Source organism: Telmatherina bonti (assembly GCF_933228915.1).
Source record: "Telmatherina bonti genome assembly, chromosome: 14".
Lineage (NCBI taxonomy): Eukaryota > Metazoa > Chordata > Actinopteri > Atheriniformes > Telmatherinidae > Telmatherina > Telmatherina bonti.
In genome coordinates, this window is record NC_136612.1 from 16,171,686 (window position 1) to 16,189,224 (window position 17,539).

Sequence of the window (17,539 nt, forward strand, 5' to 3'; positions counted from 1 at the left end):
TAAGCAGAGGCTGGAAGAACAAGAAAAACATATTTTTAAGATTGACAAAACTCATTTATCCGAAAACATTGCAACATGCTAATAGCTTAATTCAAGATCACAGAAAATACCTTTTTTTAAACATATGAAAATTACACACACAAGGAATTTGATTCTTCTTGTCTCTTTTGTTCTGATATATGAATGGGATCTACTAAACAAGGATGACAAAAACTGAACAATATTGCTAAATCTACACACATATTAGTGTGGCTGGCTGATTTTATTCAGGGCTTTTAATTTGGGGGAAGCGAAGGGGAGCTCTTACCCTTAACAGAAACAAACCAGTGAGTCTGAAGCTTTTTTCTTACATCCTCTATACCTCACAGAACAGTTTACGTTCTTGAAGTTATGCTATTTTACCCACACTTTCCTCTCTCATGCATCACACTTCCTCCTTGTTGCTCCCAATCTTTGTTCTGTGAACACCATCTACAAGATAAATGTCTGTAACCATCTCTTCGCTACCTCAACACTTCTCCAACACGTGCTTCTATGAGTAAATAAGGAAATAACGATGAGTGAATAAGTGTCAAACTATTTAAGTGTATTTACACCAGATAAGCAGTTAATCCAGAATTTGTCTGATTATTTAATCAGATCATTTTCACATAAAAGAATTTTTAGCAGACGCATCTTTTCTGTGTGTAAACAATGCCACAGAGAACAAATAACCTCTTAAAATCTGTGATGAGTGAAACATAGTGCTTTTATTGTACAAATGAGAGCAACACAAGACAGAGAAAAAAACAAAAGGTACTTTATTATGACATAACTAATACTTCAAATGTAGCTTTGATATAAGGCATCTTTCAACTATTTTATCAACTGCACACAGAACATTTTACATCCAACAAACCTTAAAATAATTCACATTGTTTCCAGTGGAAATAAAAGGGCACTTCGTTTGCTTTCTTTAATTCAGACTGACAATTTACATCTCAAGAGTGTAATTTTCCTGGATTTTTTTTAAATTTTTTTTTTAAAAAGTCTCCCAAAACTGTAGAAAACTATTTAAAAAACTGATAAAAGCAGCCCTGAAGCAACAACCAGTTCAAAGGCGAACACTTAAATAAAACCAGAGCTATGTCTGCTTTGGAGTCACGTCTTCTTCCCAACTAGTCCGGTATGATTGCTGTAAAAACGTCACTATAAGGTCCATACCGACCAAATACGTCTTTGCCCACCACAGCAGCACACACTTTATGCCCCGGCTTGTACTTTTTAATCAGCGCGCACATGGGCAGAGCCTTGGCTTCCAATTGATCATAGGTATACCAGTCGGGGAAGACACCACTGCCTTTCACTTTTTCCATAGTGAGGAGGATGCTGCAGCAGAAAAAGGAGAATATGTTAAAAATCAAAGATGGTTTGTATGAAAACAGCTGATTGAACTGTGTTTAAATCTCTACGATGCTGACTTCTACAGCATGACGGTATCTGCCAGAGACATGAATAAAAATTGATAAATGACTGACAAAAGTTAGAAGCAAAATATTATCTAATTATTAACAAATAAAATACCATTTCAAAAAAGCTGTAAATTTCAAAGTTCAGGCTTTTACATCCATACAAGCTGCTTGTCGCCGCGTTCCTGATGATAAGAGATGACTGTAGGGTTTAAGTGTTTTAAGGCTATATGAGCCATTTAAAATAGCACAGGACCAATTGCTACTAACGTGAAGCGAGCTCTTACGTGTAACTTTTCATAGGTGGGTCAGAGGGGTCTGTCTCCTTCACATCCCACATCACAGAAAGTAGAGTGGGGTTCTTGATGAAGGCCAGTTTTATGTTTAATTTCTTAGGGATGCTGTATGAGGCTGCTTTTATGCTCAGGGCGGAGGGAAAGGGAATGGCGGGAAGAGGAGGATAGTACAACCAATCCTTTAGGAAGAAGGAGCAAAAACAAAGAGCTCAGTCGGTTAAATTTGGAAGCAGTCTACTGAATTACTTCTGTGGAGCATCTGCCATACCTCTGCTTTCAGGTCTGGATTACCGCTGTCCAGCTCAGGAGACTGAATTTCTTCTTTAAACCTTTTAGCTGTTGGTTCAATTTGTTCAAACTGGATGTCTTTTTCTGCAGATTGGACGTCTTCTGGTTCCTGTTTTATGGGTTTCTGTTCCTGTATTACAAAGACCAGACACAAAGGACATTTGTCCAAAATCAGTCTCAATTCAGCAGCAAAAAATGTTCCATTTATGAACCTGCAGCGGCAATAAGGACAATGATCCCACCTTCGCCTCTGGTTGGGCAGTTTGAGTCATGACTGATATGTCACCATACAGTCGATTAAAGATATAAAGAAGACTCAAAATTCCCAGTTTAACTTTGAAGTTTTACAATGCTTTGTATCTGAGAAGATGCTTATAAAACTTCTATTTTCCAGATGTCTACAAATTTTAAACACCTAGGCGAAAAGGTTCATAAGTTAACAAAAGCTTGATTTAAAAAAATGACTGTTAAATTTTCATTATTCATTTCCAGTCCCAGTCATATGAAGCCATTCATCCAGCCTGTACTGGAACATTGTCCTGACTGCATGTAGCATCCGAACACAGAGGGTATCGCTGCCAACAAAATAGCAAAACAACGAGGCATCTTCAAACATTTTCACTGACGAATCTTATTAACTTCTTTTTCTTTTTTTTTTTTCTTTTTACAGTTTTGACATGTCTAGAAGATATATAGATCAATACCTGCAGGAAATTGCTTCTATCGAGTTCTTTCTGTTACCTTTTTTTTTTTTTTTTGGAAACAGCAAAACAATTGAAACAGGCTGAAAAATATCCTGCGAAGCCTGACTGATCAGGTAGCATGATGGAATTTTACACATATACTTTTTTATTTAAAAAAACAAAACAAAAAGCATTAGTAGAAAGGCAAGAAAGTTTAGAGGTGAAGAAGCATATCAGCATTAGTTTGAAGGAGAGCAGTATAATATCTGAGCATGATGAGAGAAAATTATCTCAGATACTGGTCTAAAGCCAATCATCCCTCTCTCTTTCACGTCCATTTCTTTTTTTTTACTGGTTACCGGCTCCCACATCTAAAGAAAAATAAATAAATGAATAAATAAATAAATAAATGAAAACATGATATATATTTATTTTAGAGGTGGGAAAATTAAATCTAAAAATTGATAATCTGGATGTTTTGCTTCACAATTGTAAACTCAATTTTGTTCATAAAATAAATCTATTTTTTAAATAAATAAAAATAATCCATTATGAAATTTTTGTCCTTTTTATTTATCTTTTTACTTGGGAATTATAGCATCATGTATTGTCTTTTTAAATTGCTGGTGTTTGCATTATGTGGACCCTGCGTGGACCTGGGCCCCTCCCCATTAGATAATCTGGTTTTGTCCAGCAGAAGTTAGGTGCAAGAAAATGACGTCATTTGAAGGGCGTCCAAGTAAAATAAATTAATAAATAAATACAAGTGAAACATAAAGAATGAATAGTGAAAACAAACTTATCCTACCTTCAAGTCAGCGCAGCGGTTAGGAAGAAGATTTGGTGGAGACTGCTCATGATTTACAGCTGCCATTGTGCGTTTCTATTAGAGTGTCAAATATATTTGTCAATCTGAAACTAATTAAAAGGAATTTAAAAATCAGGGCAAGTTACAGCGCTTCTTACCTGTTTTTCCAAAGACACTTCAGGGCTGAGGATTGGTGGGGGCCTCTCTGGATCTGCCATTACAGCAATTAAAGCTTTAAGAAAAAACACATTTTAAATGTTTATTTGTACGCTGACCGGTTTGGATCCTGATGTTTTGGTCGCTGCAACAACTTACTGGGCCCAAATGAAGCACAAATAACAATAGAAGCCACATAAAACACACACTGACCTTCTTTCTCTGTGCGGATCCTTTTTAGCGCCTTTTCTGTGTTTTCCTAAACAGAGGTGAAAAAAAAACCCAGGAAATAAAACATCTGAGAAGACCTTTCCACAGCCTCCTCTGCAGGAAAAGGGGCTAGTAATGAAAATAAAAAAGTAAACCTTTGTTTTACATCCTTGGACCTCTTCGTGATGGCTGTAAGTTTTAACATCACTCTTGTTGTGGAAACTTTATGTTCCAACTTTTAATATATATTATAAACCTTAGCATATCTTCATTTCTGATGGTTGTTGTGTAGGTCTGAAGAGGTCATGCTGAAATGAAGAACTTAAGCTTAGATACACAGAGTCTGCTTATTCTCCTTACAGACATAGCTAATGTGTAGAGGCCCTGAGAAGTCTGCATTCAGACATCTGCGATCTGATTTACTACAACACTCTCTTCCTTTGAAGCGTTTTCCAGCGAAGGACTCAGATACCATGGAGCCATTAGGGAGATTATAACTTAGTGGTCAGTTTGACCTAACCTTTTAAGCAACAACAGACATTTATTGTGTAGAATAACATAAGTTTATGACATGCAATTGACGTATTGTAGGCGAGGGCTTAAAAAGTAGTTTTGTGTTGAACTCTTTAGAGTACTTCAGACTTTTCCCATCGGACCTATAAAACTCTCTCTCTCTCTCTCTCTCTCTCCAGATTGCAATTTGTATTCCTGTTCTTTCTTATTTTCTGTTAAATAACCTTTGTAATCCTTTTCACTTCAGAACCAGACTCCTCGTCATTGACAGACTTTTTTTTCTCCACAACAACTCTAAAAAACTGATGCAGTAAAAAAACGATAATTCAATATTTACCATTATTTTAAAAAGTTCTCCACTTGTGGCTGCACAGTCCGTTATCTTTTTATCTGATGGGGTTGAAAAATCACACACAGTTAAAAGAACATTCAACCAAAGAAAAGGGAATATAATCTATTATGGCCTTTTCTATTAGTATAAACTTTTCTCAACTTAACTCGCCTCGGCTTTTTGTACCTGTTTACTGGTACTTTTTTTGTAACCCCTCAGCGCAGGTTCTAAGCGAGCCGAGTTGGGTTGTGTGTGATGCAAGTTGTTTACATTACAACAAGCAATGGTGCAACAAAAGTCTGTTCTGTGGTCCAACACTGAGGTGGAGACATTTCTTTGCTTGGTTGCTGAGGAAAGGATACAGAGGGAACTAGATGGAGCGACACGAAATGAAAAAAATCTATCAAGAGATTTCCGACTCAATGGCTACAGCTAGCAACAGAGTTTTCAGCTGTGTCTGGAGGAGCTGAAAAAAGCTCAAAAGGGACTACCGGCAGGTCAAGGACCACAACGGTTGGAGTGGATCAAACAGACAAGACTGGAAGTGGTTCCCACAAATGGATTCAATTTATGCTCAGCGACCGGCGAGCTGCAGACCAAGTAGCAGGTTGCCTCCAGGTCCTGTGTTGTTATAGAGCTTGTCGTGCACAACACTGACGTCACAGCGATTTCGCTCAAACCCCGCCCATTTTTAGACCTGGTACTAAATTGTAATGGAAAAGAAATGGGACCAAACTGAGACGAGTTGAGGTGAGTTAAGTTGAGACAAGCTGATACTAATGGAAAAGAGGCATAAGTCACATGTGCTTGCTGGGTTCTTACACTCTGTTTCCACTGTTCCCACGGGGCAATCCTCTGGGTACCCACTGTAAAGTACACAACAAACAAATTTCATACAAGTCAAATAAATCCCTGATTTTAATTCAGATTTATCTTAACATTCAATAAGGACAAAGTACCAGATTGGTTCTCCATGGCTGATGATGTCAACATTACCAAGGGGAGGCAATGGACTCTAAATGAAGACAGAAAATTCTAATTAGATGTGTACAGTCTGATCGTATACATCTGTTATTACAATTTTTATTTTCAATAAATCCCCAAAAAAACCAACTTCTTTAAACCATTAATATAAGAATCTGAACAATACCTGCATCACACACACAGCGCTGGATACTGTTTGTGTTGCCTGAGCAACCGTGATATTTTAAAAACTGGACCAGAGTCTACGGTGTAAGTGATCTTTTCCAGAGGCCGTGTTGGTGCTGTGACAAGGACAAAAACTGGACCAGAACTGTTCGTAAAGAGTTTTGTGTGTGCCAAATAGTTGCACGGCTTCTTTAAAATGCCTTTTACTTAAATTTCCATTTAGTTGTCTCTCCTGCTGATCTGTTTGTTGGGTTTTTTTTTTCTCCCACGACTACCAAGTTTAGATGCCATGTAGGCAGTGAAATGCCTCATTAACTTAACCTCTTTTAGCTTTTCTTGAGGACATGAAAGCATGGATGACAGAGGTTTGGACCTAGCGGCTCAGGTGAAACCACTGCTGCTGAAGAGGGTCTCCTGGCTTTGTACATTAAGCTCAATGTAGTAAATCTTAGTTTTGGAATGACAATCAATTGAAACAACTCAATTTTAAAGACACACTAAAAAACTTTTGCCATTTTCCCCATAACGCGGCCCCTAGCGACGGGTAATTCAGCATCCATGTTGCATCCTACATGACCTGTCAGCTATCTTCAGCCACTAAAAGACGATCTTACTATGACTCTTGTTTTGTCCCTTTCTTTCTTTTAATCTTCTTACATTTCTGTGCTGAATCAGTTATGTGTGTTCAAAACAGCCAGTTCCTTCTTATACACTGAAAAAAATACTCTGCTGCAACAACACATCATGTCCTGCATGGTGCGGCTTCTCAGCCTTGAGAAGCTGCTGGGTAAAGTTACGTAATGCATCTTTTGGCAAGTCAAATGAACAACACATTAAAAAGGAACGTTTATCTTGTAAGGAAACAAATCTATCAATGATCAGCTCAGACTCTTACCCAAATCAGACACCGAAACATTTGGATAAATGTCGATTTAGGAACTTGTACAAGATTCGACTAAATTTCAGTTCCCAACCCAACCATAGTGCTGAAGTGTATTTATTCATGCATGTTAATGCTTTCAAACCTTTTTCTGTGTCTCTCTGATGTAAGAAAGCGCTGCTTCTGCTCTCCTGGAAATGGTATTAATTTGAGCCTGAAGAAGAAGAAAGCAATTGGTCAAATTTACTGGCATCAAAAGGTACATCTACAGATTTCCAGTTTAGCACTAAGACAAAAGCAAAACACACTGACAAAGATAAAAAGAAAGAACAAAGACATGAAGGTGACTCTACAGTAAAGTTAGATTTAATATAATGAGGGAAAAGTCCATCAAGAACATGGAAACAGGAGGAAGGTTGTTTCAATTCAGTATTGATGCTCAAAAGCCTGACGATGGAAAAGTTCTGCAAATTAGCAGCCGCTGTAACGGTGTGTTCACACCAGACGCGTCAAAAACACTCAAAACGCTGAACGCTCACTGCTGGTCACTAAACTGTCACTTCTGTGTACAACGCCCAAGACGCTTCAGTTGCGTGCAAACGTGGCGATAAAGAAAGGGGGGGAAAGGCGGAGCTTTCCTTCCGCGGCATGGCTTTACTTAATAAAGCTAGAGAACGTTGTCGTAGGGCGTCTCAGTCTCGTGTCTGGGTTCACCAGATAAATCGTCGGCGTTCTGAGTTTGGTGAGTTTCACCATTTACTCCAGGAGCTGCGTGCTGATGAGGTTCGCTTCCAGCGCTATTTTCGTCTCACCCCGACCCAGTTTGACAACCTGCTGAGTCGAATCGGTGCTCGAATCACAACAACTACCGTTCACCTGAAGAGCGCCTGTCCGTCTGTCTCCAATTAGTGCATTCTTCAATAACCTGCCCCACATCAATCAAAAAAAAAAAAAAAAAAAAAAAAAAAAGAACTGTGACGTATATCGCTCTGATTGGTTGACGCCCCGCGTTAAGCGGCGAAAGTTCGGATTTTCCATCTCTGGCATTTGAGATGCGTTTCGCGCGTCACCCTCATAAAACTTTTCACATTTTCGCCGCGTGAAACAAACGCTAAAAACACACCGTGAGAAAGCTTGATGTCTCCACACAGACTTTACACGTAAACCTGACGCTCTTGATGCTCAAAACGCGTCTGCTGTGAAAACATTGTATTATTGGATTCACATCGTATTACTTTGCATTAACTTAAAAAATAAAGCTTTGACAACTGAAAAATTTCCAGTGGGTTTCCGTTGGTATCAAAGCAGAAAAGGAAAAGGAGCAAAATGTGTGAGAAAAAGCTTGATGACACAAAAGACTGGAGAACTGAAGGAAGACAAAAAGGACAAGGATAAAACAAGACATTTCCCCCACCTCAAGCTTCTGAATTGAGTTTTCTAAGTCAACTTCTTTGAACTCTTCAATGGATTCGATGAAATTCTGCAGCTTGCTTTCTTTTTTTTCCACAGCTCTTTGGATCTCATGCTTAATCAGCTTTCGTACCTGTAGGGAGACACCCGGAGACACACATACGATTTTCATTTTCAAGGTAATGAGGATCAATCACAGGCAAACACACTTCAATACACAGTAACTGCCATGCTTTAGATGCTATAGCTGACACACATTTGCAAATAAAAGTAGTAGTAGGTGCAGAACAATTCATAAATTCTCTTACTTTTGATTTTGTCTTCAACATAGTGGCTTCAGGGGAGCCTGCTGTGTAGTTTAACCTCTTCATTCTTCAAGCAAACACAAACAAAATGTCAAGAACAAAAAGATATTAAGTTGATCATGTCTGTTACTCCACTTATAAGGGATTAAAATATATTTTCTTTTCTTTCTGTAAAACCAAAACTTACATTTGTACTTGAGACAAATAAAACGTTAAGATGTTTTTTTTCCACAGAAAAAGGTAGTACATGGCTCTGTATTTTTGCCACAAAAATAAACAATGTGGTACAACACAAATAATTTGTGTACTACTGAAAATTCTACCAAACCACCAAAGTAAAAGCAAGATGCCAGGGAAAAGAAAATCCTAGAAAAAAAAGGTAGTTGACAACACTTTGTTTTAGCAGAGAGAGAAAATAATGAAAAAGTAGCAGCTAAGGCTCCAGCTCCATGCAGGGTAACCAGCAGGTACTGAAAGGAAGGGAGGATATATACCTGATCATGATTGATATGATGATACTTTATTGACAGAACTCCTTCGGTAATTATTCATTTCAGCTCGCTTTATGACACTAACAGACATATTGAGACAGTTGGAGACAAGAACTGTCTGTGTCCTGCAGGTTTATGATGTTTTCCTGCTACAATAGACAGGATTTCTATAAAAATGAATCCAACAACTTTTTGTCTGCACACGGGAACCTTAATTCGAGTCTGGTGTGTGGAATGGAAGCAGGGAAAGATCTTGAATTTGCAGAACAGCGACTCTCGAGAATCATATTTTAAAGGTCCCTGACTTGAAGAATTTACAATAATGTTTATTTAAGACGGTTTAGGTTGTGCTGAAGAATAAACAGGTTCAAAACTGAATTTCAAGCTCATTAGAAATGTGCAAGCATATCTAGGCCCCTTTTGGCTCAGTTGGGGCCCAGAGATAAGCATGTCAAATGTTGGATGAGACCAGTGTGAGCTAAATGCATGATCGATAGTTGAGTTTAAATAGCAAACATTAAAGACGTAATAAAACGATTATTGTTATTGATGAGATTAAACATGAATATACATCTAACCAAAATTAAGGAGATAGTGTACAGGAGTATCAAACATAAGAAAGAAGCTTGCAGAGAGTTAAGAAGGAAACTATTAGGTGTGGGGGTTTTTTGAGAGAGAGAGAGAGAGAGAGAGAGAGAGAGAGAGAGAGAGAGAGAGAGAGAGAAAAAGAGGCTTCTCAAAGAAAGAAACAGCTGCAGCAGCACAGAAAACTGTGAGCAAGCAAATGGTTACTGGCACAGCAACCACTCAGAGAAAACTATGATTGGAAAATGTGATCAAATAGATCTGCAGAAATGGACTCACGCATCCAGAAGAAACGCAGCAACCTCAGCATCAGAACTCAAACCATGTTGTGTTTTAAGTTCACGCCAATGATCAAATGACTGTCCAATGGTCACTCGAACATCCCTAGGTCTCTGTATTTGCTTATTGGATATGTGTGTGATTCTCTTGCGACTGGTGGACGGATTTACTTTGTCCTCAGCTTCTCCTCTGGAGCTAGGGTAACCTTGGTTCTTCTCTCGTTCTGGTGACATGTTGTGTTAAAACCTGAGGTGCAGTCTACGGTCCAAACAAGTTGACCAGATCGTACACAAGGAAAGAGAAGCGTCTTATGTAATCACCAATCTAAGAAAACATGGCGAAAACATACACGTTGGATTAAAGCTACGTTTTGCAACATTTACTTCACATATCTGTGTAACATACCTACTGCGAAATATAGGAAAAGAAAGAAAAAATCCAGACCCACGTGAACATACTAGAAACGATTGGATACTCCTGTAGATCGATAACACGATCACTTTAAAAACTTTTTTTTTTTTTTTTTTTTTTTTTAAGAAAGAAAATAACCAAGAATGGGACATAAATTGGAAGTCCACAAGAGATGCATGCGCTTTTAAGAACAATAATCAACGTTTGATGTTCAGGACTAAACAATGATGCCAACAGGTTAGCTTGAGGCTGGACAACTGTTTATCATACAAATGCTAATTAGCTTGCTACATACTCCAAAGTGCGCCTTTATCAAACGTTCGGAAAACATCTTACCGGGATTTATATGTTATTGCTTCTAATGTCTTCAAAATCAAACGATATATAATCCAAAGCGTGAGCTGATTTTGTTAAAAATGACCCTAAAGTGGTTTTACTCGAGCCTGTCTGCTCAAGTGCTCGATCTTACAACCGGAAGCGTAGTTAGCAAGCTATAGCCTTGCCAGCGTCTCAGTAAGAAAAGTAGCTATTGACTGTTCAAAAGTCTCCGGAGGTCGTCAGTTTATGGGCAGAGAAGTCACGTGGTTCACCTAAGTCAAACACGAGTGATGGGAACTTCGGCTCTTTTCAGAGAACTGGCTCCCAAAGAAGATCCGGCTCTTTCGGCTCCCAAATGAAATTAAATGAATGAAAATGAAAAATACTTTATTAATCCCCAAAGGTAATTTAATATTGTGGTGGATAATAAGTAACTAGAGGAGGACTTGTTCCACAGGCTGCTGGCTGCTGGCAGGAATGATCTTCTTTATCTTTCAGTCTTACAGTGGACCTGAAGAAGCCTCTCACTGAACACACTTTGTTGTTTCTTCACTGTGTTGTGGAGAGGGTGTGAAGAATCCTCCATCATCTTCATCAGCTTGTGCAGCATTCTTCTTTGGACAATCAGCTCCAGCAGCTCCAGAGTTACTACAAGCACAGAAGCAGCTTTCTTGATCAGTTTGTTGATTGGCTTGTGTGAACTCCTTGCTGCACGTAAAACTTTTGTACCTTCTCACTGAGTGTCTGTTGTTCATTGGAAGATTTTTTTCTCCAACAACCCCCTGTCAGAACCCATTCAAATGCACTGACAGCCTGAGGGACTGAGCCTCTTTTGACTGCTTTTGGATACAGGAGGGGCATGTTCAGCGATGCTGTATATGGAAAATAATTGTCACTAGTCGCTTTTTGGAGGGAAAAGTCACTATGGGTCTGAAAAACTGCCAAATATAGCGAAATGTAGTGACTTCGTTGACAACACAGTGCAAAGTTTCTTTCTTTTTTGTCTCTCCTTAAAACCTAAACAACAACAAACATGATGGAACACGTCATACAACGATGCAATACTGAAGACAAGTTTGGCCTCTACGTAGAGAACTTTGTAAGAGGAAAAGAGGAGGAAAATATAAAACTTGTAACAGCCACATTTTCTTCCAATAGATGTTAACAAAAATGAACCAACAAGAGCAAAAAAGATAAAGTGATTTCTGGAATCTTGATGAAAAATTTGGTTTATTGTTAGTAATAATGATAATCAATCTAAATAAAATTGAGTTGTTCCATATGACACATGTAGCTATGTGGTCTGTTTGTATTTAGAAATTAAAAACCATGCTAGTACATTTGCTTATGAAAGGATAATGATTTTATCAGGATCTTATTATTGGATTCACAAAGTAAAACAGAATTAAGGTAATTTACTGTTCCTTAAAGAAGTTGGACATTTCAAACAATGTTTTATCAAGTTCAGTTTAAAAGTGAGTCATTGCTATCAAAGAAACAAAGTTAAATCCTCAGTTAGAATAATTATTAATCAATGTTGTCTTTTTTAAAGGAGTGATTCTTCCATTTAAAAAAAAAGGGCTTTAGCTTTAGGTTTGCTTACATTCAATAATTGAGTGGCACAAGCTAACCTTAATATTCCATTAGCATTTGAGTGCAAAATTCTTCTTTTTAGTGATTCACTTTTCTTTAGGGTTAAAATTTCTGAGCATATCTGTGCCGCATTACACTCAAAATCCATTTATCTATTTTCTTAGCCCTTTATTCCAATTAAAGCAGTGGTTCCCAAACTGGGGAGCAGGAACCCCAAGAGGGGCCCTGAGTTATCACAAGGGTGGTGTGGCTGGGGATTTGTAGATCAAGCTGGGATCCCAAAACTTGGGAGTTTTGGCACTGGACAAATTTGTAAAAGTACCAATGGGAAATGATGATGAATCAACAAGAGAGACTTTGAGTAATAAAAGAGAGATTATCTGCCCCTGCTTGACCAGTAATAGTAGTAATGTCAGCTAATGAAGAGACAGTCTTTTGCATGTATAAAAATATTATAACCTAACATTATGAAGTATGAAGCCATAGTTAGAACACTACTCAGGGATTTTTCATCATGAACACAAAGAAAAACCTGTTGGTTACTATCATATATGGCAGATTTGTTTTACTAAAGCAGCATCCGTCTCACTGAAAACTTGGCTCACCTGAAGAAGTTTGCAGAGATTCCTGGTTTAAAATGTTTCACACTAAAGCAAGGCAAGTTTATTTCTGTAGCACAATTCAACAACAGGGTGATTCAATGTGCAGAAGTGTAACTGAGTTCTACCTCTACTGATGGTGTAAAGATACAATAAAGTGCACCAGTTGAAATCACCATCAGTCAAAACCTAGAACAGATTACAGGTGCAGGTAGGTGTGGCAAATGAAGGAACAGATTCAAAAATAGCTAATAAAAAATAAAGTTTTATTTAACAAACCATTTTTAAAAAGACTTTTTAATATTGTAACAATTCTTTAAAATGGGCTATGGCTCAATTTCCAAAAGCATGAAGCACAAGACAGACTTAAATCAGGTTAACTGGGAACCCCCACCCCCAAAAAAGAGATAACAAAATAACACAACAAACCAACATTAGTAACAAAACCAACCAAAACCAAATATTAGTGAAGAAATTAAATAGTTCACTTAACCTAACCAAAGTCTTTAAACGCAATTATCACCAAAACACAATAATTAAGATTTACTGAGAGCTGTACGCACTCAGCACTGACACATCATGTTTTGAAAGCATAAACTAAACAGCAGAGGCCCGCTGCAAATAGAAAATGCACATATTAATCTCATCCCAGCATGAACAGTCTCATTCTGCAATATGAATTGAGCCACTTGATCAGCTTGATCTCCAGCTCTAACGGAGCTCAGGACACCACCATCGACCCTCATTTCTTTCCAAAACACCCTGTTCATCCCAGCAGCCAGAAAACCATGTCACCTTTGGCATGCCCATCTTTAATCCATCAATAATCACAGGAGGTCGGAAGTAACGGGGAAGGGTAAGGCAATGAAGATGCACACCACCACAGTGGGAAACCCGACCACCAGCCCCAACTAGAGTCCATAACCTGGTTACAGAAGCATAATTTAAAAGTAAAAACAAGAAATCAAGGAAAAAGAAATAACATTGAGTCAAGAAACATGCAGACCTGGAATTGAAATTGAAATGCAGCTGAGAACAGGTGGGTCTTTAACCTCAATTTAAATAAACTGAGTCTTAAAGCTGATCTGAGGCTTTCTGGGAGTTTGCTCCAGACATGAGGATCATAGAAGCTGAATGCAGTCTCTTTGCAGTATGTGTCTCGTTTTGACTCTTGGAACTGATAAAAAACCAGATGCAGACTACCTGAAGGGTCTTGTAGGTTCATAATGAGACAGGAAGTCTCTGATGTACTTTGATTCTAAACATTTCAGAGCTTTATAGACCAGCAGCAGAACCTTGAAGTCTATCTTTTAACAGACAGGCAGCCAGTGTAAAGACCTCAGAACTGGACTGTGGTCTACTTTTTGGTTTTAGTGAGGACTCGAACAGAAGAGTTAGTCTGAATTAGCTGCAGGTGTGTAATGGACTTTTTAGGAAGAACTGTAAATACACTGTTACAGTAATCAAGTCGACTAAAGATGGAAGCATGGACTAGTTTTTCCATGTCCTGCTGTGACATCAGATCTTTTATCCTACATATATCCTTAAGGTGATAGTAAGATGACTTTGTTATTCCCTATATGTGTTATTCAAAATTTAAGTTTGAGTCCATCTGACCCAGATTTCTGGAATGGTTGGTGGTTTTTAGGTTTATAACGAAGCTCTGTGGTGACCTGTAGTCTTTTCTCTTTGGCTCCAAAGACGATCACCACAGGTTTGTGTTTAACTGAAGAGAGTTAAGGCACATCCAGTTATTAATCTCTATGTATTGACCAAGGTGCTGTACATGTCCTCGGTCTCCTGGTAACATTGTAATATAAATCTGAGTGTCATCTGCGTAGCTGTGGTAACTAATGTTATTCTGTATGACCTGTGAAAGTGAGAGCATGTAGACGTTAAACAGAAGTGACCCCAGGATGGAACCTTGGGGAACTCCACGTGTAATTTTTATCTGCTCTGATGAAAAGTTCCCTATTGACACAAAGTACTTCCTGTTTTCGAAGTATGTTTTGAACCAGTTTAGGGCAGTGCCAGAGAGACCCACCAACTTGCAAGTCGTTGGAGTAATATATTGTGGTCACTGTATCAAATGCGGCACTGAGGTCCAGTAAAACTAAGACATTTTTCCATCCTCTGTATGCAAGCCTATGTCATTAAGTTTTTCAGAGGAGTCTCAGTGCTGTGGTGCTGTCTAAAACCTGACTGGAAGACATAACTGTTTTTGTGTTGAAAAATAATTTAGCTGATGAAAAATGGCTTTTTCAGTGATCTTACTAAAAAATGTAAGATTTGAAATTGGCCTGTAGTTGTTCATTTGTGTATTATCAAGATTGTCCATTTTTAGCAGAGGCTTGATTATGGGTGTTTTCAGCAGCTCTGGGAAGACACCAGAGATTAGGAACAAGTTCACAGCCTGAAACAAATCTGGCTCCATGATCTTTGTGACTATTTTGTAAAAAACATGTGGGTAGGGTGTCCAAACAAGAGGAGGAGTTCAGCTGACCCAAGATTTTCCCCAGATCTTTGCTGGTTATGGGATAAAAATGTGTGATGTCTAAACTGGTTTTCAGTAGATACAGTATATTTCCTTAACCTGCTGATGATGAACTGCTTGTCTAATATTCTGGATTTTGTCAGTGAAGAATTTGGCAAACTCATTGCAGGCCTCGGTGGAACAAAGTTCAGGCGTGACTGACACAGGAGGGTTTGTCAGCCTGTTGATTGTAGTGAATAAGGTCCGAGCATTATGACAGTTTCTGATAACAATGGCAGAGAAATAGGGCTTTCTAGCATTCCTCAGTTGTAAATTATAGAATGCATTTTGTCTTTATACATTTCAAAATGAACCTTTAGACTCATTTTTCTCTGTCTGCCCTTAGCTTTCCGACACTTTTCGTTTTTTTTCCAGTGTGAAATTTCTCCACAGAGACCATTTCCTTCCAGAGATAAGGAAAACATAAGAGATGATTGTTGACTTCAGGAGGAACAAGAATAAACAAAGCACTGTTTCCATCCTGGGAGAGGAGGTGGAGGAATACAAGTACCTTGGAGTTCAGCTGGACAACAAACTGGACTGGAAATGCAACACTGACTACATCTACAAAAAAAGTCAGAGCAGACTCTACTTCTTAAGGAAGCTGAGATCGTTTAACGTCTGCACCAAGATGTTGCATATCTTCTATAAGTCTGTTGTAGAGAGTGCAGTCAGCTTTGCAGCATCTGCTGGGGTAGTAGCATCAGAACCAGAGACTAAGAGAATCAACAAACTGATCAAGAAAGCTGCTTCTGTGCTTGGAGTAACTCTGGAGCCGCTGGAGCTGATTGTCCAAAGAAGAAAGCTGCACAAGCTGATGAAGATGGATTCTTCACACACTCTCAACAACACAGTGATGAAACAACAAAGTGTGTTCAGTGAGAGGTTTGGTTTTTTATTTTTTTTAGGTCCACTGTAAGACTGAAAGATAAAGATCATTCCTGCCAGCAGCCATCAGCCTCTGGAACAAGACCTCCTTAAATGAATTATCTACTACAATATTGAATTTCCCTTTGGGGATTAATAGTATTTTTCATTTCATTTTCATTTCATTTAAACATCATGTCAGTTACAGTCTCTTTTTCTACTCTTTAAAATGAGCTTTCATATGCATCATGTCTGCTTAATGCCATTTTTCTCCCCTAAAAGCACTGCTATCACCTATTGGTCTGAAACTACCTATGCAAAGAGGTATGCAGATGTAACACAGGGGTGGCCGGGGCGCGTTAAAAAAAAAACAAAAACAAAAAAAAAGAAAATAAAAACAGGTAAAAAAGGGTCCTCCCGACCACCTTGGTTCTTTTAAAGATCAGGGGGAGCAGAGTCAACCACACTAAAATCTCAATAAAATGGTTTAATATGATAATAAAAAGGTTAAGTTAAAATGATAAAACCCCAGTCCTCTCAGATGTCCTTAAAATGTCCTTTAAAATGACCACTGTGCGGCTTGGGGTGGCCCTCCTCTCTGCAGCGACGGATCCTGTCTTCAGCCTTCGATTTGGCGACATCACGTCCAGGACCTGCAGAAAGGAGCATACACGGCAGTCTACACGCTTAAGAGGGCGACCCTCCTGCCTGGCCCTGCAGCCAGCCTCTCCTTCTGGACCCTAAACTAAGCCAGTCATACTCACGCTTGGTCCTGGGCCAGGAATATCCGTAGGTCCAGGACTGAGAAGCTGCGCCTTAGGGTCCAGACCGGCTGCTGCACTTCAGGCTCCGCCTGGCCACCACCAAGCCGCGGTGGGACCAGTCATCACTGGCCCCTCAGCAGTCCCTTCCTCGTCGTCATCACCAGCGTCGTCATCGCCGCCGCCGCCGCCATCATCATCATCATCATCATCATCATCATCATCATCATCAATTTTCCATGAGCTCCATCCCCTTCCTTGTCCTGCTCCTCTTCTACTTCTCTTTTTGTTTTCCTTCTCTGAGTCTCTCCTGCCACACCTGTTGCTCTTTTGAATAGTCTGTCCAGACACTCACAGGTGTTCCCATTTAACAATTAAGGGTGAGCTCGTTAGGCCTGGGGTTAGTAGTGCAGGCAACAAGTTAAAAACACATGCAATAAAACAATTTCATTTAAAACCCATGCATTTGACCCCGTCACACAAACACCTCAGAAAAGATCTCAGTTATTCCACAAAATACACTTTTCAAAAAACATATTAACTAAAATACTTTTTGGTAAAGGATTAAATAAAATTCCTGAGGTTTTGATTCATGAAAACATGAAATGAATATGTCTCCACTTTC

At 38.9% G+C, this 17,539-nt stretch overlaps 1 protein-coding gene across 1 annotated transcript; it reads right to left on the reverse strand.

Annotated features, from left to right (window-relative positions):
• Positions 1-768: 768 nt before the first annotated feature.
• atf7ip2 (activating transcription factor 7 interacting protein 2) lies at positions 769-9,967 on the reverse strand. Its single transcript, XM_079253468.1, has 13 exons — positions 9,833-9,967; positions 8,481-8,544; positions 8,177-8,305; positions 6,908-6,976; positions 5,693-5,748; positions 5,556-5,599; positions 4,740-4,792; positions 3,893-3,938; positions 3,682-3,755; positions 3,524-3,598; positions 2,013-2,162; positions 1,736-1,923; positions 769-1,368 (listed from the first exon to the last, which is right to left on the reverse strand). The coding sequence occupies exons 2-13, from the start codon at positions 8,541-8,543 to the stop codon at positions 1,158-1,160; spliced, it is 1,158 nt and encodes a 385-aa protein (XP_079109594.1). The 5' UTR covers position 8,544; positions 9,833-9,967; the 3' UTR covers positions 769-1,157.
• Between the last annotated feature and the right edge of the window lie 7,572 nt (positions 9,968-17,539).

What these genes read in the sequence shown, in the direction of transcription:
- atf7ip2 (XM_079253468.1), bottom strand. Translation starts at nt 8,543, where the DNA reads ATGAAGAGGTTAAACTACACAGCAGGCTCCCCTGAAGCCACTATGTTG. An exon ending in GATCCGCACAGAGAAAGAAG is followed by an intron (nt 3,756 to 3,892) that starts GTCAGTGTGTGT and finishes TTTTTCTTAAAG; the next exon opens with CTTTAATTGCTGTAATGGCA. An exon ending in AAGTGTCTTTGGAAAAACAG is followed by an intron (nt 3,599 to 3,681) that starts GTAAGAAGCGCT and finishes ACACTCTAATAG; the next exon opens with AAACGCACAATGGCAGCTGT.